At 48.8% G+C, this 22,699-nt stretch overlaps 1 protein-coding gene across 1 annotated transcript; it reads right to left on the minus strand.

Annotated features, from left to right (window-relative positions):
• Positions 1-18,630: 18,630 nt before the first annotated feature.
• On the minus strand, positions 18,631-19,156 carry LOC100684665 (folate receptor alpha-like). Its single transcript, XM_038568124.1, is given in 2 exon segments — positions 18,631-19,102; positions 19,104-19,156. Coding segments are annotated over 2 exon segments (510 nt in total). The 5' UTR covers positions 19,142-19,156.
• Between the last annotated feature and the right edge of the window lie 3,543 nt (positions 19,157-22,699).

Below are 22,699 nucleotides of genomic sequence, written 5' to 3' on the forward strand. Positions count from 1 at the left end.
CTCCGCTCTGCGCCCGCCGCCGCCTGCGTCGGGAACCGGTCAGAGCGCGCCAGCCCCCCGCCGCCCCGCCCCGCCGCCCCGCCGCCCCGCCCCTCTTCCCCGCACCCCCCGGGGCACCAGCCCGAGGCCCCCGCGCCCCCTCCTCCCGCCCGGGCGGGGCTCCTCCCCGGCCCCGGGGGCGGCCCCTCCCCGCAGCAGCTACCGAGCCTAGTCCCCCACGCCGTGGCGCCCGCTCAGCCCCGCGCCGACCCGGGTTCGAGCCCGGCCCCTGCACCACCGGGTCGCCCCCCCCCCCCCCGGCCCCGTGCGCCCCCCCCCCCAGCGGACCGAGCTGTGCGCGGGCTGGAGCTGCCGGGCCTCGCCGGGGACGCCGCCGCGGGCTGCGCGCACGACACGGGAGCGGCGCGGAGGGGAGCGCGGGGATGCGGCGGCGCCGGGGCCCGGACACCCGCAGCGCGCCCCGCCCGCCCCGCCCGCCCCGCCCGCTCCCTCGCCATTGGCCGGCGCCGCCCGCGCCCCGGGCCGCCCCCCCGCGTGCCCCCGCCGCCGCCTCCCGCCTGGTGGTCGCCCCCGCCCGGCAGGACCGCGCACTGTGTCCCCGCGCGGGCCCAGGATCCGACCCCCCCGCCCCCCGCGGCAGCCCCGGGGACCCAGCTCTGCTCCTCGCGACCTTGCCGACCTCCGGGTCCGGCCAAGGCCCCAGACCTGCGGGCGCTCCGCGAGCCCGAGTGGGAGATGGAGGTGAGAGCAGGGGTGCGGTGGCCGGGGCCTGCGGCAGGTGCGGCGCGGCGGGCGGGCCTCCCGCGCCCCGACCAGGGCCACGCAGTTTCCTAGCGATTTTTTTAAGCGTGTGAGTATCCAGAACAGGAAGCGCTCACATATTTTTTTAATAGCCGAGTGTTTTCTTAAACCTCCTCTGTCTCGGTATTGCTGTCTGGCCAGCCCCCCCCCCCCCCGTTGGTCTAGCGGACTCCCCCCATCTTTCAAGAACTAGGAGTCTCTCCGGCTCCTCCCCATTTCTCCTGGGGGGGGGGGTGCCCGCAGCGCCTTGTGCCCCCTTGCCGCAGACTTGCCATGGGCTTTCTGGACCCTGGCCCATTTCCCCCCAGTGGCCAGGGGGAGCCCTTGGGTGGCAGAGAATGACCTGCTCACCTTCGTGTCACCGTGGCCACAGCCGTAATACACATTGGGCTCCTGAGGAATGGATGAGCTAATCAGTAAAACAAAAACTATTTTTTCAAAGATTTTATTTATTTATTTATTTATTTATTCATTCATTCATTTATTTATTTATTAGAGAGAGAAGAGAGAGCAACCCGAATGGGAGGGGGGCGGGCAGAGGGAGAGGGAGAAGCAGGTTCCTTGCTGAGCTGGGAGGTTGAGGTGAGGCTCCATCCCAGGACCCCAGGATCATGACCTGAGCCAAAGGCAGACGCTTAACCGATTGAGCCCGCCAGGCGCCCCAACAATATCAATAGCTATTGCTATTCTGAAGTATTAGCAATACCATTACTGAGTGCCATGTGCCAGGACCAAGTGTGAACTCATTTAATTCTCAGACAACCTCTGAAGTTGGTACTTCTAGTTTTATTCCCATTTTGCAAATAAGGAATCTTTTCTAAGGCCACATAGCAATTAAATGGTTGAACTGGGATTTGAACCCAGGAATCTGGCTCCAGGGTCTTCATCCTTCTCTGCCAGACTCCTCCGCTCTCAACTGGCTGGGAAGTGTTGGGGCTGACCTGGGAGTATTAAATGAACAATTTCAGTGCAGGTGCAGGTGACCACTTGGAAAAAATGTGTTTGAGGATGAAGGAATTCAGGACATGCCACCTCAAAAACTGATTATTTTGAGCTGAGGGCACTTGAGAAATAGCAGATGCAGGAAAGGCTCTGAGACTGTTCCTTTCTACCTAAAAATAGGCCATGAAATGCCACGTGAGAAAGGTGCCTTCCCTGTACCAGCAAGAAAAGAATGTCCTTATCATTAAGTAGGTACTGGGACCTGATATCAAAATGGGACCTGATATCAAAATGGATCTGTACAAACAAATTTACCAAAATGACCCTATCTCCTACTAGGTCCCTACCCCCACCCCCATTTGGTCACTTCTCCACAATTTACCATCCTGAGCCTAAAGCCCTTTGCCTTGTCATTTATTCACAAGTTTATTGTTTCTTTGTCTGAAAAGTCTGTAAGCTTTCTGACCTGGTCACTCTCTGGGGTCCTCATTTTCTTGTGAAGGCTCCTATGTATGTGTGAAATTTTAGTAAAATTTATATACCTTCTGTTAATCTGCCTTATGTCAGTTTAATTTTTAGGCGTGGCTGGAGACCCTACAAGGGTAGAGGAGAAATTTTCTCTTCCCCTACAGGGCCCATTGCCTCTTTGTCCTGTTCATACACTTGAGTCCATGGGCCTTCTTACCACTGGACACCGCGCAAACCCAAACTCCATAGTGAGGGCATGGAGACTCAGGGAAGTTAGGCCATCCTCTCAAAGCCAGACAGCAAGCGAGGGGTCATCTGGAAGGAGACTCAGGTGTGGCTGACTCTAAATGGCCATTGAAAGGTGAGGGGTCCAGGGGCACACAGGGCAGGGAGAGCTGGCCAGAGCCGGCCAGATCAATCATCTTTAGGGCAAGATATGTTCTAAAATTCCACAATTTCCATTATATGACTGGTCTAAGTTCTATAACAATTAGGGACATTTGTTTTTTTTTTTTTTTTCTTTTTAAGTTCTATAACAATTAGGGACACTATTATTTTAAAATTCTAAGTTTTCACATTTTCTCTATGAAGGGCCTACAGAGTCATACACCAGAGTCCCATTTCATTATTGAGAAGTGAGAGCAGAGCAGTTTTAACCTGCTAAAAATTACCTAGAAAGCCAGCACCCACACAGCAATTTCTTGGCTAGCTGTCTGCCCTCCAGAAATTGTGACCTTGTGCTTCCAAAGACATCTATAAAGATGCTTATTGAAGCCACTATTTACAGTAGCAAAAAATGTGAAAACCATTCACTTAGTGGTTTTTCAGCAGAATGGTTAAACTGGGATTTCTACAAACAATAGAATATAGCCATTAACGTAATGAATAATATTTCTAGGCAACCACATGGATAAATCTCAGAAGAAATGATGTGGAGCAGGAAAGGCAATTTGCAGAGTGATATGTACACAGTGCTATTTGTGCATATTTTAAAAACACAAAACGGCAATTTGTATTGTTTATGGATCCTACAAATATAGTTTTAAAAAAAGTGCAGAAATGTGTAGGCTGCCCCTAAGACGGAAGGCAGAGGGAGAGATGGGGGCAGGCGGTCCTCAGTTGGATTTATAACACTTTATTTCTTTAAGACAGAAAGTGTACCTGCAGGGAAGGGTTCTGAATTAGAAGTGTCCAAATACTGATATCTGTTTAATCATCACGGCTGGTTAGCTACATGTGGGTGTATGGGAGTGTCTGTTGTATTATTTTCAGTATGTTTGAAATCATTGAATAAACTGAAACCAAAAAAGAAAAAAAAAAAAGCAATAGGCAAGTCCCCCCCACCCCTATCCCATTGCCCAGAATAAAGCAAAATGAAAAATCTCTTAGTGCCAAATAGACTTTTCTTAGATCTGCTCTTAACAGAAATGCTCACCTCCCCAAGGCCCAGCGGTGGCCCCCATTGCTGTGAGGTGAGAAGCAGGAGTGGGAGGGTCCCCACAGGCCTGCAGGGAGGGGCATTTCTCTTCATAAAAGGCCCTTCTGTCTGCTTGAATGGTTATAGCTTTCCTCCTGGGGTGGGTGGAAGGGCCAGAGGGCTGGAGCCAGGCAACGGCTCTAGGCTATGGATGGGGTTTATCTGTCCCCCTTTGCAAACAAGGAAACCTCAGATATCCAGAACTTAGAGGTGTTCAGTCTGCGTAGATGACAATTATGCACTGATTTTTAAAACTTTAACAATTCAAGGTGCCTGGCTGGTTCAGTGGGTTGGGCGTCTGCCTTCGGCTCAGGTCCTGATCTCAGGGTCCTGGGATGGAGCCTCTCCTGTCTCCTGGGCTCCCTGCTCAGCAGAGGGTCTGCTTCTCCTCCTCCCCTCACCTCTTGTACTCTCTCTCTAAAATAAATAAAATCTTAAAAAAAAAAAAACTTTAACAATTCAGAATACACATCTCCCTTTTTTTCTCCCTTTCCCTTCCATTTTAGATAGACATTTCTGAACATAATCTGGAAAAAGAAATGTCAAGAGGTGGCTCAGAGATAAGGTATCTGTGTCACTATTAGTATCTGTTTCCCTCCTGGAATGCAAGTCACGTGAGATTGCACAGGATGACTGTCCCTGCCACCATCTCCTGCTTGGAGCTGAGGTCCGGCCCTCACGGACTCTGTAGTGTAAGCAGAGAATGCCAGGACAGATAGGCGGCCCCGTGAACTCGGGTGGGATCCAGTAATCCTCGTGGCTGACCCTCCTCTCCCACCCCTTTGGCTGCGCCAGAGACAAACCCTTGTCTACAGCTTGAGCCCTCAGATTCTACATTGAGTTTGAGGCCGGAGACACCATGCAGCTACTCAAGGACAAAAGCCAACCTGGACAGAGAAATTCAGAGGCAGAGCGATTGAGGGAGAGAGATGTTTAGAAAAAGAGATTTGTGAGCCTGGGAGAGGGGATGAGGAGGAGGAAGGGAGGAGCAGCTTCTTAACCTATGTCATTCCAGTTCCTGGTTCTAATCTTTCAGGAGTCTGTCGGAGACCCAGCTGCCCTTAGAGTCTGTGAGATATTTTTGGATTCTTCTCATATACTTCCCTTTGTGTTGGAGCTAGGTTTAGGGACTTTCTGTTCCTGGCTACCAAACTGCCTTAAATGTCTGGAGTGGGGCTGCCTTATCTTAACAAGGCAATCCTCTTCAAGGAAGGTTGGAATTGGGCAGCCCAGGTGGTCCAGCGGTTCAGTGCTGTCTTCGGCCCAGGGCGTGATCCTGGAGTCCCGGGATTGAGTCCCACATCGGGCTCCCTGCATGGAGCCTGCTTTTCCCTCTACCTGTGTCTCTGCCTCTGTGTGTGTGTGTGTGTGTGTGTGTGTGTGTGTGTCTCGTGAATAAATAAATAAAATCTTTAAAGGAAAAAAAAAAAAGGAAGATTGGAATTGGAGGAGGTTACTACCTCCTTTCTGAGACCCATGAGTTAGAGACAGCCGGGCCACCAGGTGCTGCAGGACAGGGAAATGTCAGCCAGGGGCATCTTCCCCTTTGCTAGTGGGCCCCTGACCTGCAAGGCCAACCACCAGTTTCATCAAGCCCTCTCAGGTCCTGCCTGTAACTTGTGATTGTTCTGAAGAAATTGGTGCCAAGATTTCTCTGAATGGAAACTCCATCTGGTTTTGGAAAGAGTGTTCATGTGGATTCAGGATTTCCATGAGTAACAGCCACTGAATATCCAAAACATATGTGTAATTTGCCAAGTTTCCGTGGGTGGGTGAACCAAAGAGACCCCGGGGACCATATTCCCGGCCATCACCCGTGAAACTCAGACCAGGAGGATGAGCCCTTGCCTGGTTGTCTCGCTTTGTTGTTTAGCAGGTGGATTCATGTGCGCTGTCTATGCTTGCATGTGGTCTGAAGCGGAGGGTGACTAAGGAGCAGGAGAATCTTGGAGGGGCCAGTAACAAAAGAAGAAAAGCAAAGAACTGATATTATAAGGTGACTGAAGGAGAAACAATATCTAGAAATGTGACTCTACCCAATTCTCTCTGCTGCTTGGGGACAGAATGATGCAGGTGACCTAACAGTCTCCTGGGAAGCTTGCTAAACAGTACAGGTGCCTGAGATGCAGATCCAGCAGGTGTGAGATGCGACCCTTCAGGCTACATTCTGGAGTGGTCCTTGCTAAGGATTCTGTTATCATCAGTCCTCACCAAAAAGCTCTCCTCCCATGCCATCAGTCTCTCTCCCAACCCAAAGAACAGCATGGTCAGGCCTCACAGCACTTGCTTTCCTGTAGATGTGGTTGGAAGCTGCTAGAATGGTGGAATGAAGGCTGGACTTACAGCTGGATAGTCCTGGGTTTGAGTTCTGGCTCTGACTCTACCTGCTGTGACCTGAGTATCCTAGGATTCTCTAGCTTATGAACGTGTTAGTGCCCAAACCACAGGACTCTTAGCCCAAATCTGCCATCACAAGAAGAGAATCTGCGAAGTCTCTAAGGGGTATGTTTGTGTACCTGAGATTCCAGTTGCCTTCACTACCATTACTTCCAAGACAGTTGTGCCATCTTGCAGATCATAAGCAAAGGCTTGGTGGGTGGTGTTCTCAATACCCTGGGAGGAAGGTGTTTCCAGTTGCTGCTATTGGTTTCTGCTGCACTGAGATCCTTGCTGGTCAACGATAAAAAAAAGGAATACACTATACACATGACAACACAGATGCATCTCGAATGCATGAGTCTAAGTAAAAGAAGCCTGACTCAAAAGGCTATATACTGATTTCCATTTATATGATGTTCTAGAAAAGGCAAAACTATAGAGACTGCAAACAGATCATTGGTCGCCAAAGGAGCAGACTACAAAGGGCACAGGGACGTTTGGGGGATTTTATACCTTGATTGTGGTGGCAGGCAGGGAGAACTGATACACGTTTGTCGAAACTCATACTACTGTACAATGAAAAGACTGAATTTAATGCACATAAATTATCCCCCAGATTAAAAGACAATGAAGAAGAAAGAAGTAGCTTGCCCAAAGTCAGAGCCAGGAGTCAAAGCAGGTCATGCTGAACACCTGGGTCCAGACTTGGAGCTCCCCTGCAGTATGGCCACTCACCAACCTTTGGCAGCTCTTCAGGTGGAAGTGGTGCTTCTCAGGAAAGAGAGCTTTGACTATGGTCAGGAACATCAGGCAAAGGGACACCTGGGTGGCTCAGTGGTTGAGCATCTGCCTTTGGCTTGGGTCATGATCCCGGGGTCCTGGGATCGGGTCCCACGTCGGGCTTCCCGCGGGAAGTCTGCTTGTCCCTCTGCCTGTGTCTCTGCTTCTCTGTGTCTCTCATGAATAAATAAATAAAATCTTAAAAAAAAAAAAAAAAAAAAAGAAAGGAATGCCAGGCAAAGAAGCCAGCAGTGGACATTGCATTGTAGGGGAAAGAACTCTGTTCTGGGCGTGGTTTTGCTGCCTTCTACATTTATGAGTTTTCAGATTAGTTTATCATCTTGGATACACTAATTTATCTCCCTAAAATCAAATTTTCTCATTTTTCAATAATTTCTCCTTTGTTGAGATGGAAAAATATTCCATGCTCATGGATTGGAAGAATTAATATTGTGAAAATGTCAATGCTACCCAGGGCAATTTACACATTTAATGCAATCCCTATCAAAATACCATGGAGGGATCCCTGGGTGGCTCAGCGGTTTGGCACCTGCCTTTGGCCCAGGGCGTGGTCCTGGAGTCCCGGGATCGAGTCCCACGTCAGGCTCCTGACATGGAGCCTGCTCCCTCCTCCTGTGTCTCTGCCTCTCTCTCTCTCTCTATGTCTACAATAAATAAATAAATAAATAAATAAATAAATCTTAAAAAAAATACCATGGACTTTCTTCAGAGAGCTGGAACAAATCATCTTAAGATATGTGTGGAATCAGAAAAGACCCCGATTAGCCAGGGGAATTTTAAAAAAGAAAACCATAGCCGGGGGCATCACAATGCCAGATTTCAAGTTGTACTACAAAGCTGTGGTCATCAAGACAGTGTGGTACTGGCACAAACACAGACACATAGATCAATGGAACAGAATAGAGAACCCAGAAGTGGACCCTGAACTTTATGGTCAACTGATATTTGACAAAGCAGGAAAGACTATCCATTGGAAGAAAGACAGTCTCTTCAATAAATGGTGCTGGGAAAATTGGGCATCCACATGCAGAAGCATAAACTAGACCACTCTCTTGCACCAGACACAAAGATAAACTCAAAATGGATGAAAGATCTAAATGTGAGACAAGATTCCATCAAAATCCTAGAGGAGAACACAGGCAACACCCTTTCTGAACTATTGGGACTTCATCAAGATAAGAAGCTTCTGCACAGCAAAGGATACAGTCAACAAAATTCAAAGACAACCTACAGAATGGGAGAAGATATTTGCAAATGACGTACCAGATAAAGGGCTAGTTTCCAAGATCTATAAAGAACTTATTCAACTCAACAGCAAAGAAACAAACAATCCAATCATGAAATGGGCAAAAGACGTGAACAGAAATCTCACAGAGGAAGACACAGACATGACCAACAAGCACATGAGGAAATGCTCCGCATCACTGGCCATCAGGGAAATACAGATCAAAACCTACAATGAGATCCCACCTCACGCCAGTGAGGAAAATTAACAAGGCAGGAAACCACAAATGTTGGAGAGGATGCGGAGAAAAGGGAACCCTCTTGCACTGTTGGTGGGAATGTGAACTGGTGCAGCCACTCTGGAAAACTGTGTGGAGGTTCCTCAAAGAGTTAAAAATAGACCTGCCCTACGACCCAGCAATTGCACTGTTGGGGATTTACCCCAAAGATACAGATGCAATGAAACGCAGGGACACCTGCACCCCGATGTTTCTAGCAGCAATGTCCACAAGAGCCAAACTGTGGAAGGAGCCTCGGTGTCCATCGAAAGATGAATGGATACAGAAGATGTGGTCTATGTATACAATGGAATATTCCTCAGCCATTAGAAATGACAAATACCCACCATTTGCTTCGACGTGGAGGGACTTAGAGGGTATTATGCTGAGTGAAATGAGTCAATTGGAGAAGGACAAACATTATATGGTCTCATTCATTTGGGGAATATAAAAAATAGTGGAAGGGAATAAAGGGGAAAGGAGAGAAAATGAGTGGGAAATATCAGTGAGGGTGACAGACCATGAGAGACTCCTAACTCTGGGAAACGAACAAGGGGTGGTGGAAGGGAGGTGGGCAGGGGGTTGGGGTGACTGGGTGATGGGCACTGAGGTGGGCACTTGATGGAATGAGCACTGGGTGTTATGCTATATGTTGGCAAATTGAACTCCAATAAAAAGAAAATAATAAATAAAATAAAGTAAAATAAAAATAAAAAAATAAAATAAAAAAAAGAAACATAAAAAAAATTTCTCCTTTGTTAAAAAAGAGCAATAAAAGCCCACCTTAAGGAACTAGCCCTTGTTGGGAAACACTGCAGGGTCAATGCAAAAGGGCAACCCCAGCCCCACGTGACTCTCCAGCCAGGTGATAGGACGAGCGTCTCCACGTCTCAGAACCCGGCTTCCCCCGTCTATGAGAGGAAGACAGGAACTGCATCAACTTCATGGCACTGTTGTGGGTCTTACTGGAAGTTTTTTTAAGTCACTCAGCAAAGTGCCTGGCGTACAGTACACATCAATGAGTGTTAGCTATCGTTGTATCGTCACCCTCAACGTCACTGTCATTACCAAGCCCAGCCAACAAGCTCTTGCAAGTGATCAGGGAACAGAGCTCCCTTTGTGTCTGCTCAGCTGGGCCTTCGGCGGGGCAGGGTGAAGGAAGCGTCCACGGCAATTTCGCTTAGACCACAAAGGTTATGGAGGGTCTTGGGGCAGCCAGCTCTTCACTGTTCATACACAGGCAAACCTTTTATCTGCCTCAGCGCACAGCCCCGCCAGGATGGCAGGTTCAGATCAAGTTCACGTAATAAACACGTTCCCATCCTGGTTTAGGTCCTGTGGCTGAGGCTCTCACATTTTAGATGCCTTTTCTTTGCTCGCTCAGGGTCTGCACATCCCTTCCTGCAACATGATTTCCATCCAGTCCCCTGCTGAAATGTGAGCAGGATGCAAATGAAGGACTTAAAACTATCAGTCCAGAGACCCAACCTCTAGAACTTCTATCTTGACTGTTGGGGAGATTGCAAGCATCCCCCGTGATCCAAAGATGATGAGAGTGTTGCTGGCAGCGCGTCGGCCCAACCGAAAGAGAGTATGAGGATAGATGAAATCGTTCTCCAGGTTTTCCATCTGCTTTCTGCCAGCAGCTACCACGAAACATTCTTCATTGGGTTCAAATCACAGGGCCAAAAGAGGAGGAATTGGTAAAAGATCTGCTCAAGAAAAATGGACCCAGAATCTAGCTCAGAAACTGGGTGGACAAAGAAAGATATTTATAGAACACAATGGAGATTCAGGGGGCAGAGCTGATGAAACAGTGCCGAGTGTCACATCCAACATAAGGCGAGGTCAGAAACGGAGAAAATAAAAAGGGAACAGCATAACAGCATAGAAACAGGTCTGGATGTGGCACCTGACCCAGGGTAGGGGAGGCAGCACAGACCCCTCTTCTGTAGAGTGCGTGGGTGCTGGAGAGCAGTCTGCTTCTCTGTCCCAATGGCTGGATGGAGTCTGGAATGGGCAGCTGCTAGTTTCAGAGACCCACAGGCCTGAACAATTCTCTTAAAGCTTAAGAGATGACACTGGGACACCTGAGTGGCTCAGCGGCTGAGCATCTGCCTTCAGCTCAGGGTGTGATCCCTGGGTTCCTGGGATCGAGTCCCATATTGGGCTCCCTGCAGGGAGCCTGCTTTTCCCTCTGTGTATGTCTCTGCCTCTCTCTCTCTGTCTCTCATGAATAAATAAATAAAATCGTTAAAAAAAAAGAAGGTGACACTGTGTTCTAAGAATCACATTTTATAAAACTACAAGTAGTTTGTAAAACTCTTTTTACCTATCAAGAGAATGAGGCAGCTCTATCTGTTTTCATTCACTCATTCATCCATCACTCATTCTACTAATACTTATTGTGTGCTAAGGCTCTGTTCCAGGAGCTGGGAATAGAGATGAACAGAAAAACAAAGCTGTTTTTTTTTAAAGATTTTATTTTTTTTAATTCATGAGAGACCCATAAAGGCAGAGACACAGGCAGAGGGAGAAGCAGGCTCCATGCAGGGAGCCTGATATGGGACTCGATCTTGCAACTCCAGGATCACGCCCTGGGCTGAAGGCAGGCGCTCAACTGCTGAGCCACCCAGGCGTTCCCTAAAGCTTCTGTTTTTATAGAGTTTGCCTTCCACAGGATAGAGAGACTTCCCAACCTACACCCCCCATACACACACATACAGACAGAAATGACATTTGGTATTTATATTTTAGGTGGTGATCAATACTGCAGAGAAAATAAAGCAGGAGGAAGGCTGAGAAGGACGAGGGAGAGTTGCTAGAGTCTATGCCCTTTGGGGAAACTTCTCCAATAATGTGACATTTGAGCAGACATGAAGAAAGTGAGGAATGATCTCTGATAAAGGTCTAATACCCAGAATAGGTAAAGAACTCTTACAACTCAACAACAAAAAGACAAACTACCCGACTTTTATTTTTATTTATTTATTTACTTTTTAAATTTTATTTATTTATTCATGAGAGACACACAGAGAGACAGAGACACAGGCAGAGGGAGAAGCAGGCTCCATGCAGGGAGCCTGACGTGGGACTTGATCCTGGGTCTCCAGGACCACACCCTGGGCTGAGGGTGATGCTAAACCACTGAGCCACCTGGGCTGCCCCCACCAGACTTTTTTTTTTTTTTAGATTTATTTATTTATTTATTCATGATAGACAGAGAGAACAGAGAGAGAGAGAGAGAGAGAGAGAGGCAGAGACACAGGAAGAGGGAGAAGCAGACTCCATACTGGGAGCCTGACGCGGGACTTGATCCTGGGACTCCAGGATCGCACCCTGGGCTAAAGGCAGGGGCTAAACTGTTGAGCCACCAGGGATGCCTGCTCAGTGCAGTTCTGACGCCAACTTTTAAAATGGGCAGAGGACTTGAACATTTTTCCAAAGAAGATACACACACATGGCCGCCAGCACAAGGAAAGTCCTCAACAGCTTACACTTTCTGATATTGTCAGTTAGAGAAATATGCTTATCAAAACCACTTCACACCCATTAGAATAGCTACAAAGTAAAAGGGAAAATAAGTAATCGTGAGGATACGGAGAGATTGGGACCCTTGTGCATTGCCAGTAAGAATGTAAAATGGCTTAGTCAACGTGAAAACCGATTTGGCAGTTTCTCAAAAAGTTAAATATAGAATTGCCATATGACCCAGCAATTCCAATCCTAAAGTTGAAAACAGGTACTCAAACAAATACATGGGCATGCCTATTCATAGCAAGACTCTTCACAGTAGCCAGAGAGTGGAAGCGGCCCGACATCCACCAATGGATGAATGGATAAACAAAGGGGTATATCATCAGTGGAATATTATTCGGCCTTAAAAAGAAATAGGGTACTGATAGCAGCTACCACAAGGATGAACCTCCAAAACATTATGCTGAGTCAAAGAGGCCAGATGCCAAAGGTCACAGATTGTATGATTCCGTGTATGTGAAATATCCAGGATGGATAAATCCATGGAGACAGAATGCAGGTGGTGGTGACCAGGGGCGGGAGGCTTTCCTTTGGAGTGACGGGAACGCTTCTCCCTCTGCATACATAGAGGTTGTGGTGGCACAGCACTGGGAATGTAGTAAGCGGCACAGGATTGTTTACTTTCAAAAGGTGGATATACGTTATGAGGATTACAGCTCAATAAATTACCAGAAAAAAATAAACACACCAGAAGGTGAGGCATAGGATGATCCCCAAGATAAACTGCCAAGGAAAAACAGTACGTGCACACTGCTGTGTACCCATCAACAGGGAATACGCCCCCATTCACCTTTCTGTACATGATGACATTTGTAAAAGTGTGCCTGTATTACCTACACAAGAAATTAAAAGTAAGCTAGTGAATTATTTTTATTTTTTTAAAGATTTTATTTATTTATTCGAGAGAGAGAGAGGGAGAGAGAGAGAGAGAAAGAGAGAAAGAGAGAGACACAGAGACCAAGGCAGAGGGAGAAGCAGGCTCCATGCAGGGAGCCCGACGTGGGACTGGATCCTGGGCCAAAGGCAGGTGCTAAACCACTGAGCCACCCAGGGATCCCCTAATGAATTATTTTTAAACCCAGCACTGACCTCAAGGAATGCCAACACTGATCGGCAGCGACTGACGACCCCGTGTCATGCTCAGCTTCACTTCTACGTCTGTAACGTGGTGCGCTAATTGTGTCTGCTCTCGAGGTTTTTTTTTTTTTCGGAGGGTTTTTAAGCACATGAATGAGATTGTGCATGTAAAGGGCACAGTGCTTGGGATACGGGGAGTGCTGAACAACTGGTGTGAGTCGTTGTACTCCACAAACTTGTGACAACGACATGGGTTTCTTCCACAACCATGGCCAGTTCTGCAACACCCGGGCACCAGCTGGGCCTGCTACAGCTCAGTGCAGTTCTTTTTTTTTAATTAATTAATTATTTATTCATGAGAGAGAGAGAGAGAGAGAGAGAGGCAGAGACACAGGCAGAGGGAGAAGCAGGCTCCATGAGGGGAGCCCGACGTGGGACTCGATCCCGGGTCTCCAGGATCATGCCCTGGGCTGAAGGCGGTGCTAAACTGCGGAGCCACCCGGGCTGCCTGCTCAGTGCAGTTCTGATGCTATTTACCCCACAGGTTAAAGGCTCAGTCCCACATTTAAATAAAAAGAAACAGGTGTAATAAATTTTAATAATATATTGTCTCTAATCTAATGCATCTAAAATACTATCACTGCAATATGTAATCAATATAGAACTTATCGATGGGATTTTTTGCATTTTTTTGTACTAAGTCTTCAAAATCTGATGTGTGTTTTACACTTACAGCATATCTCAATTTGGACTGACTACATTTCATTTTTTTAAAGATTTTGTTTATTTATTTATAAATAAATAAATGACATGGGACTCGACCTCAGGACCCCAGTATCACATCCTGAGCTGAAGGCAGATGCTCAACTCCTGAGCCACCCAGGTGTCCCTGGACTGACTACTTTTCAAGCACTTGATAGCTACGTGTAGTCAGCGGCTGCCACACAGGACAGCAGTGGGTAACTGGACACAAAAATGATCTTTCAACAATTCAAAACAGATCTTTCCATTTTCTCTTTCAAAGGTCATACCTATGGGGCATTTAGAAAATATTTGTACACGCTTTGAAACACTAATTCCAATTTCCAAGAATCCATTTTTCAGAAATGCTCACATAAATGTGAAAAGATATATGAACAGGTTTGTCCGTTGTAGATTCGTGGAAGGGATCTGGGTTCTGGAGTCAAAATGCCTGGGTTTGAATCCTGGCTCTGCCACTTAATAGCTACATGATTTGCATAAATTATTAGACCCTTATCTTCCATTTCTTTGTATATAATTGAAATCATAACAGTGGGCTGTTTACAAAGATTAAATGAAGTAATCCACATAAAATGCTTCTGATAGTTCTGGCCCATAGTAGGTGTTCAATAAATCTTAGCTATTTTTATCATTACAAACAGAGAAAAAGAGTGACAATGGAAATGTCCGGCAACAAGGAAATGATTTACTGAATTATGGTACATCTATGTGTTTTAAGCTACCCGAGAGGAGGGACCATGTTGTACTCCCTACTACACAACAGCCAGAACGGTACCTGGTACACGGTAGACACTCGGGAAGTATTTGAAGGACGAATGGCATGCAAAGTCTGTAGGATGAACAGAGCTGCTCGCCGATGTGTTTATAAGGAAAGAATGTAGAAAGATATGTACCATCTGATTCCATTTTTTTAGGGAAAAAAATAGGAGAAACACACACACACATATGTATATAAAGGAAATGTGTTTGTTAATTGCATAACCACAAGTAGAAGATGGGAAGCGTACCAAACCATTAATGGTTTTGAACCGGGAGGCTTACGATATTTATTTTTTATTGGACATCACCTCATGTCACAGTTATTTATGCGGTTGTCTCGTCCCATCCACCTGGTGAGCTCCGCTGGCTTGTTCTGCTCACCCCATTTCCTTCACTTCCCTAGCACTTGGGTTCTGACGTAGTGGAGTCCAGGGAATTGTTGCTGGATTGAATTGCTGATTATTGCTTCCCCGGCCCCCACCTACACTATGAGTCAGCACTTGATAGAGATCACACAGCTCCTTTTAAATGTTCTCATGTTAAATCTAAGTTCTGAGACATCATATTAAATGTGCCACTTGATTTGTCTCGTCTCTACCCGCTCAGGACCTAATGCTCAGTAGGTGGGGAGAACCTATGAGCTGAGCGAGTGGTTTGCATGATAAACATGTTGCAGGAGGCTGCCTTTTCCCAGAAATGCGCTGTTCACAGTGACAGTGAGAGAAAAAAAGACCAGCAGATCCCAGTGTGCTGGGCGCCTTCCTCCTCTCAAGACCTCTCTCCTGTGGTTCCGCCTCGTAAATTATGGAAATGGCATTAACATGTGCAGAATCTTTTTTTTTTTTTTTTAACATGTGCAGAATCTTAACTTCTGGTCTCAGGACCCAAATGTATCTATTTCTGTGTCCACGTCACATGTATTTATTCATCCGATGAACACCTGGAGGCCGCAATGTGCCGGCTGCTTGATGCCTGGCCCTGAAGATAGGACCACGAAGATGGCAGGCCCCATTCTTAAGGAGCTGAGTCTCTTGTTCTCACTTTCCTTTGTCATTGAGCACCAATACCCAGCAGCCACCTCCTTTATAAAAAACATTTCCCACCAGGCCTAGAATAAACCCAACTCTCGACCAGTGTGTAGAATTGTTGCAGGAGTCCTGTGTGCTAGGGTTTTACTGTTTTGCTTTTTTTTCCTAGACACTCGCTCATTGTGTGCTCAAGGGCAAGTCAAAGTTGCCTCTGTGCCTCGGTTTCCCCTCTTGGATATCTGTGGGGTATCTACTTGCCCTTCCTAACCCTCAGGGGCCTGGGGAGGGTTGCACAGGGGCCTGGGGAGGTCGCACAGATGTTGGGAGCTGGCGGGAGTGTCCATACCACTGCCTGGCTTGAACCAGGGTTGTCACCACAGTTTGAAGACAACGTGGACATGAGTCAGAGAACATAAAAGCTAGTTTCTTTCCCCTCGGTAGGAACACCTGTCTTTGGGGGGTTAGGTTTAAAATGAAAATATTTAAAAGTAGCTGTGTGATGTTGAAGAAGCCATTTCTCTTTCCTGAGTGTCCGTTTATGTTCCTACGGGATAAGGCAATGGGACTGGATTCACGGCTTTGAAGCTATGTTCCAGAAAACAGTTCACTGGGAAGAGCTTCTTCTAACCTCACGTCTGCAACTTGAGTGGCCAGAATTTAAAAAAATTATTTTTTATTAAAAGTTATTTTACATATTTGGCTTCAGCGTAAGGTTTTCTTTTCTTTCTTTTCTCTCCCCTCCCTCCTTCCTTCCTCTCTCCCTCCATCCTCCAACTTCCTTCCTTCCTCCTTTCCCTTTCTTAGTCCTTTCTTCCTCCCGCCCTCCTTCCCTCCTTCCATCCTTTCCCCTTCCGCTTCCAAAATCCTAAATTAAAACAGGAAAAATACCCCTCACTGCTAAATAACCCGTAACATCCTTCTTGCTGTCGTGCCCACACCCGTGTGGATGTGTGCTATTTACTTAATGCGTGTGCACTCCGCTGGCACGCTTTGGGTGTGCATGAGGGCCTGAGTCCAGATTTCCCTTGTAGAGAGAATCAGCAACCATCTGTAGCCTGCTTGATCTTGGTTTCGAAGTGTGCGCTCCGAGATGACCATTCTTAAGAGCAGCATTCCTGAGTCTGAGTAACCTCTGGCAGCCAAGGGCTGAGTTAGAAATTCAAAAACCGGTCCAGGGAAAAGCTCTTCCCCCAAATGCTGCAGTGCTTGCGATGCACGTGTGACGGGCGGGCCTGGGAAGAGGAGGGTTGCGGGACAGTGCCACCTTGTGGCCCCGCGCTCACGCTCCCGATGGAGCCTGCCCGGCCCCTGCAGGGTTGAGCTCCTGGCAACGCGGAGTCTTAATTTATCGGGAAGGGGCGGGCGACAAGTGGCATCCTCTGTCCAGACATTCAAAACACATGTGAGGAAGGGAGGCCCTCACCCCTCACCTTGCCCTGGGCCTGAGCCCAGCCCGGGGCCCTGACTGAGCCCTCCCACGCCTGGCCCAGGGTTGCTGGGAAGAGGAAAAGAAATGTTTTTGTTTTTTTGTTTTTAAATATTTTATTTATTTATTCACAAGAGATACACACAGAGAGAGGCAGAGACACAGGCAGGGGCAGAAGCAGGTTTCATGCAGGGAGCCCGATGTGGGACTTGATCCTGGGACTCCAGGGCCACACCCTCGGCCAAAGGCAGGCTCCAAACCGCTGAGCCACCTGGGGATCCCAGGAAAAGAAATGTTAAGTCCAGGGCCTGGTGCATGGAAATCCTCAGAGGTTCCCACGTCTGTCTTCACCCTCTTCTACTTGGTGGACCAGACACGGGGTGAAGACCGGCTCAGCCAGTGTCCGGACTCAGCCTGGTGCCGTGCTGTCCCGCACATGTACAACACGAACCGCAGATGGAAAACTCTAATTTGGTCTAATATTTTCTAGTAGTTGCATGGAAAGATGTCAAAAGAAACAGGTGAAGGTACTTTTAATATATTTTACTTATTCCAAGATATCATTATTTTGTATTTCAACATGCAATTAAAAGAAAAATCAGGGTGGGTCAGTGGTTAAACATCTGCCTTCAGCTCAGGGCGTGATCCTGGGGTCCTGGGATCGAGTACCGCATCGGGCTCCCCGCGTTAGCCTGCTTCTCCCTCTGCCTGTGTCTCTACCTCTTTCTGTGTCTCTCATGAATAAATAAATAAAAATCTTTTTTAAAAATTTATTTATTTATGATAGTCACACACAGAGAGAGAGAGAGAGAGAGAGGCAGAGACACAGGCAGAGGGAGAGGCAGGCTCCATGCACCAGGAGCCTGATGTGGGATTCGATCCTGGGTCTCCAGGATCGCGCCCTGCACCAAAGGCAGGCGCCAAACCGCTGCGCCACCCAGGGATCCCCCCTTTTTTTTTTTTTTTTTTAAGAAAAATTAGGGACACCTGAGTGGCTCAGTTGTTAGGTGCCTGCCTTCAGCCCAGGGCGTGATCCTGGAGTCCCAGGATCGAGTCCCATATCGGGCTCCCTGTATGGAGATTGCTTCTCTCTCTACCTCTCTCTCTCTTTGTCTCTCATGAATAAATAAACAAATCTTAAAAAAAAAAAAAGAAAAACCAGTAGTGAGATATTCTATGTTCCCTCCCCCCAACACCCCGATAACTAAGTCTTTGAAACTCGGTGTGTATTTCACACTCGGAACACACGTGCCTCCACAGGCCCTGCTCCCCGGGGAGCTCTGGAGCTACTCCTCCTGTCGCTGACTCGCAGCGTGCCCTCGGGCCCACCCACATACCCACTCCCTAATGTGGGTCTCCTTGTCTTGTTCTATGAAATATGGGGCTGGGCTGCTGACCTCTGATATTTCTCCCTGGAGGGAAGTTTTATGATCATAAAATGAGGCCTAAGTGGTTAGTGCCCTGCCCCACTGGGCGGCCCTCCGGGGGCGGCGAGAGGCCTTGCAAGAGCTCTGGGATATGCAGGCAGCGCTTCGAATGGGAGGGAAGTCAGTTTTTTTTCTTTTTTTTTCCTTTTTTTTTTTTTTCACGGTGGTTGCCTGGTTTATTCCCTGGCCAACAAACAGGAAGCTAGGAGCTGAGGGGCCCAAACAGAGCAGGGCTGTGCAGGTATCAGGAGATAAAGGGAGCTAAGCTAAGTAGCCAGAGCAGCATCAGGGCCAGGCTGAGCAAGAGAGGCCCAAGGACACAGTGCGTAGCCTCACTCATGGCCCTGGCGTAGAACCTCGCCACCTCCTCGTTGGGGTTGCCCTGGGCCGGGTCGAACCACATCTGGATGCAGCGGCCGCTCCCTCGGCTGTAGTTGCTGACTTTGTAGGAGTGACTCCAGATTTCACTGCACAGAGCAGCAGATGTGGGGAAGTAGAAATGGAAGGGGTGGCAGGCAGCTCCCTCTGGACACTGGTTATACCCTGAGGTCCAGTTCCAGCCCTTGTGCCAGTTGCTCTTGCAGGTGTAGGAGGTGCGGCAGTCCTGCCACCATTGCTCACAATCCTCTCTGCACAGGGGCACGTGCAGGATGCGCTCCTTGCACCAGCTCTGATTTACCTCCTGAATCCAGGGCCCCAGGTTGGGGGAACACCCAGGTGTCCTGGATGAAGTGCTTTTTGCAGGCAGGTGTCATAGATCCGCAATGGTTCCAGTTAAATCTGTACTAGGAAATATCCTTATGGGCTTCCTGGCTGGTGTTGGCGAAGCAGCAGGAATTCTTCCAGGGGCTGCACTGCCATTAAGCCATTAAGTCAGTTATTCGTGTCATGTCTCCCCCAGCCCTGCTTCCTGAGGATTGCCAGAGGCCAGCCTGACTTCGGTCCCCGGACTCCAGAGCTCCAGATGCCGCTGACTGCAGCCCCCGTGAAGGATTCCCTGGCCTCCTTCCATCTTTTCTGGGCTCTGGATTCACCCTCAGTGGGCTCCTCTAACATTTGGAGCAAGACAGAGCTCTGGGCCCCACCTGAGCACCCTGAAAGCAGGCCTTCTTGGGTGCTGTGGGGAAATCGTGTGAGGCTGAAGTCTGAGCCCCCAAGCCTCAGCCAGGTGTCTATGGGGGACCCGGCTCTCCCACAGATGGATTAGAGACTCAAGTCAGCTTAGGAAGCCCCATCTGCGTGCAACAGCTCCTCGCCTGCACACCTGGGCAGAGCTAGAGTCCTCAAAGCACAAACGCCTCTGTATCTCACTCCCTTCCTTGAGGACCCCGACCTGAGACCATCGGCCAATCCCTGCAGCTTAGCAATGGGGGGGGGCTGAGGCCCAGGGAGGACGAATGTTGCCAGGTCATGGGACCAGCCCATGACAGAGACTCTAGCCCCCATCCTGGGCTCTCCCCATCCCCTCCCCTCCCTCACGGCAGCCCTCTCCACCACCGAGCCAGGCAGCTAGCTGTTGCCATCTGCTGCATTTGCTGGCAGCTCTGGGCCTGTCATGGACAGCCTTGGGTAAAACCACTCAAACTCAGAAGCCCTGGAGGTTTGGCTCTGGGTCTGCTGGATGGGCTGGGGGTTCCAGAAAACAAGGTCCTGGGTGAGCTGGGTCCCTTTAACCTCACCCCCAGCTGCCTCAGCTCCAGCTCCCTTCCCCATACACACCCAGAGCCACCCCCAGTGAACCACTCTCCCTCTCACCTCCGGGCCTTGGCCCTCAGGTAGCTCCCTCTGCCTCTCTGCAGGTGGCCAACTCCTACCCTCAGAGACCTGCCCGGACATCATGTGCTTCACCCTGTTTCCCAAAGTCACCCTGTTATGTCACCCTGTTAACCCCTGCTGGCTTCTCCCTGCCTACGCAGGGCCTGGCACAGTTTATTTTTTAATTAAAAAAATTTTTTTCCAGGATCCCTGGGTGGCTCAGTGGTTTAGCGCCTGCCTTAAGCCCAGGGTGTGATCCTGGAGACTCAGGATCGAATCCCATGTCGGGCTCCCTGCATGGAGCCTGCTTCTCCCTCTGCCTGTCTCTCTCACTCACTCTCTCTCTCTCTTCTCATGAATAAATAAATAAAACCTTAAAAAAATTTTTTTTCCTGGCACAGTTTAATGATAGAGGTGTGAATGAGGTCCTGGATTCTGGAATGTTCCCATTTCAGACTGGAACAGCACGGGAACAGCCTCCTCAGCCCCCTCCTCCAGGGCTGCCCATCTCTCCTTCTCTCCCTTCCTTTCCTAAGTGCCCAGACCCCGCAGGAAAGTGCCCCTGCGGGCCCAGGCTGCTGGGACCTGGGAGGTCTCTGACAGCCCCTGGCTCCTCCTGGCAAGCTCGCGTCACTGCCACTCTGCGGGTGCCCAAGAGGTGGCGCCAAAGTGCTGCGGAGAAGGGCATCCCTGGCTCCCTCGGGGCTCCCACCTCAGGGCCAGAGCCCACCTTAGGTCCTGTTGCCGTGACAGGGTCCCGCTCTCCAATAACTGTGGGGCTGCAGGCTCCTTGACATCGAAGGCCAGGAAGGCTCTGCTCATTCCTGGGGCCCCGTGCTCCATCAGGCTGGGCTCCGAGTCACTCCTTGTAAGCCAGCCCCTGCCCAGGCTGTTTGGGGGCACGGGGGACAGAAAGCCATGCAAGGGCTGACAAGGTGCTCACTGACATGCACTTCCTATGATTTCAATGTCCTAAGGCCGGGAGCTGGTGGAGAGCTTGGCCATTATTCGGAGCTGGCGTGCCTGAAATGGGTTACAGGTTTATGTGGACATTGACTCTCGGGGTCCTGCCCCTTGGGATGGCTGGTGGAACCAGGAGGGTGGGACTCCCTGAGCCAGCTGCCTGTAGCAGAGAGCAGCCTCATTGGTTGCAAAATTATTATTATTTTCTATACAAGGATACCCCGCTTTTCAAAAGTTCACATTATGCCACTCAATGTTCTTGTGAGACTTGCGCTAGTACCTGTTTTGGCCCCCTGAAGGAAACCCAAAGAGGATTTTGGCTTTTATGGAGAACAGCAAGAGGCAAACGTCATATTCGGTCCTTGTTTTGCACGAGCCATTACAGAGGTAACGGGTACCCCAAGCAGAGAGAGCAGCCCTCTCAAACTCCCGCCCTGGGAACGGCGCTCAGCATCCCTGCATCAAGCTGCCACAGCTTTGAACTGGGTCTGTTCAAAGCTTAAGACGCTTAAGATGCGTCTTAAGGTATAGAGAGGTTGTTTTGAGGGGACTGAGAGGTTATATTTTGGGCCTAAGTGTATACATTAATGGTAATGCCTTCTTTGCTTTACACCATTTTGGCTTGTGAAAGCTTTCTTTCTTTTCTTTAAAGATTTTATTTATTTTAATTAATTAATTAATTTAAGATTTCACTAACATGAGAGACACACAGAGAGAGGCAGAGACACAGGCAGAGGGAGAAGCAGGCTCCACACAGTGAGCCCGATGTGGGACTTGATCCCGGGACTCTGGGATCACACCCTGAGCCGAAGGCAGCTGCTTAAGCACTGAGCCACCCAGGCATCCCTATTTATTTATTTATTTATTTATTTATTTATTTATTTATTTATTTATTTATATTTATGATAGTCACAGAGAGAGCGAGAGAGGCAGAGACACAGGCAGAGGGAGAAGCAGGCTCCATGCACCGGGAGCCCGACGTGGGATTCGATCCCGGGTCTCCAGGATCGTGCCCTGGGCCAAAGGCAGGCGCTTAAGCACTGAGCCACCCAGGCATCCCCATTTATTTATTTTAGAGAGAGAGACACAGGACAAACGGGAGGGCAGAGGGAGAGGGAGAGAGAGGGAATCTCAAGCAGACTCGATATTGAGTCTGAAGCCCAACACAGGGCTTGATCCCAGGGCCCTGAGATCATGACCTGAGCTGAAACCAGAGGTTGGACACTTAACCAACTGAGCCACCCAGACGCCCTTTGTGAAAGGTTTCATAGGAACGCTCTACTATGGGAGAGCAAACCTCTATTTACTCAGAATGAACGTTATCGCAAGCCCTTCTCTCTGGCTATACTGCTCAGTAGGGCCGCTAGCCGCTAGTCACTAGCCACAGGTGATGATTTAGATTAAAATTACTCACAATTAAATAAAATTCACAATCCACGTGAGCCACATTCCGGGTACCAGTGGCCACACAGCTGCCAGCAGCTCCCATACCAGACAGCACAGGGATGAAGATTTCCATCATTGCAGAAAGTTCTGTTGGATAGCACTAATCTGGAGTAAGTTCTAGGTTGCATTAGGGTGTGCTCTAGAACCTA

This window comes from Canis lupus, chromosome 21, assembly GCF_011100685.1.
Source record: "Canis lupus familiaris isolate Mischka breed German Shepherd chromosome 21, alternate assembly UU_Cfam_GSD_1.0, whole genome shotgun sequence".
In the NCBI taxonomy this organism is placed as follows: domain Eukaryota; kingdom Metazoa; phylum Chordata; class Mammalia; order Carnivora; family Canidae; genus Canis; species Canis lupus.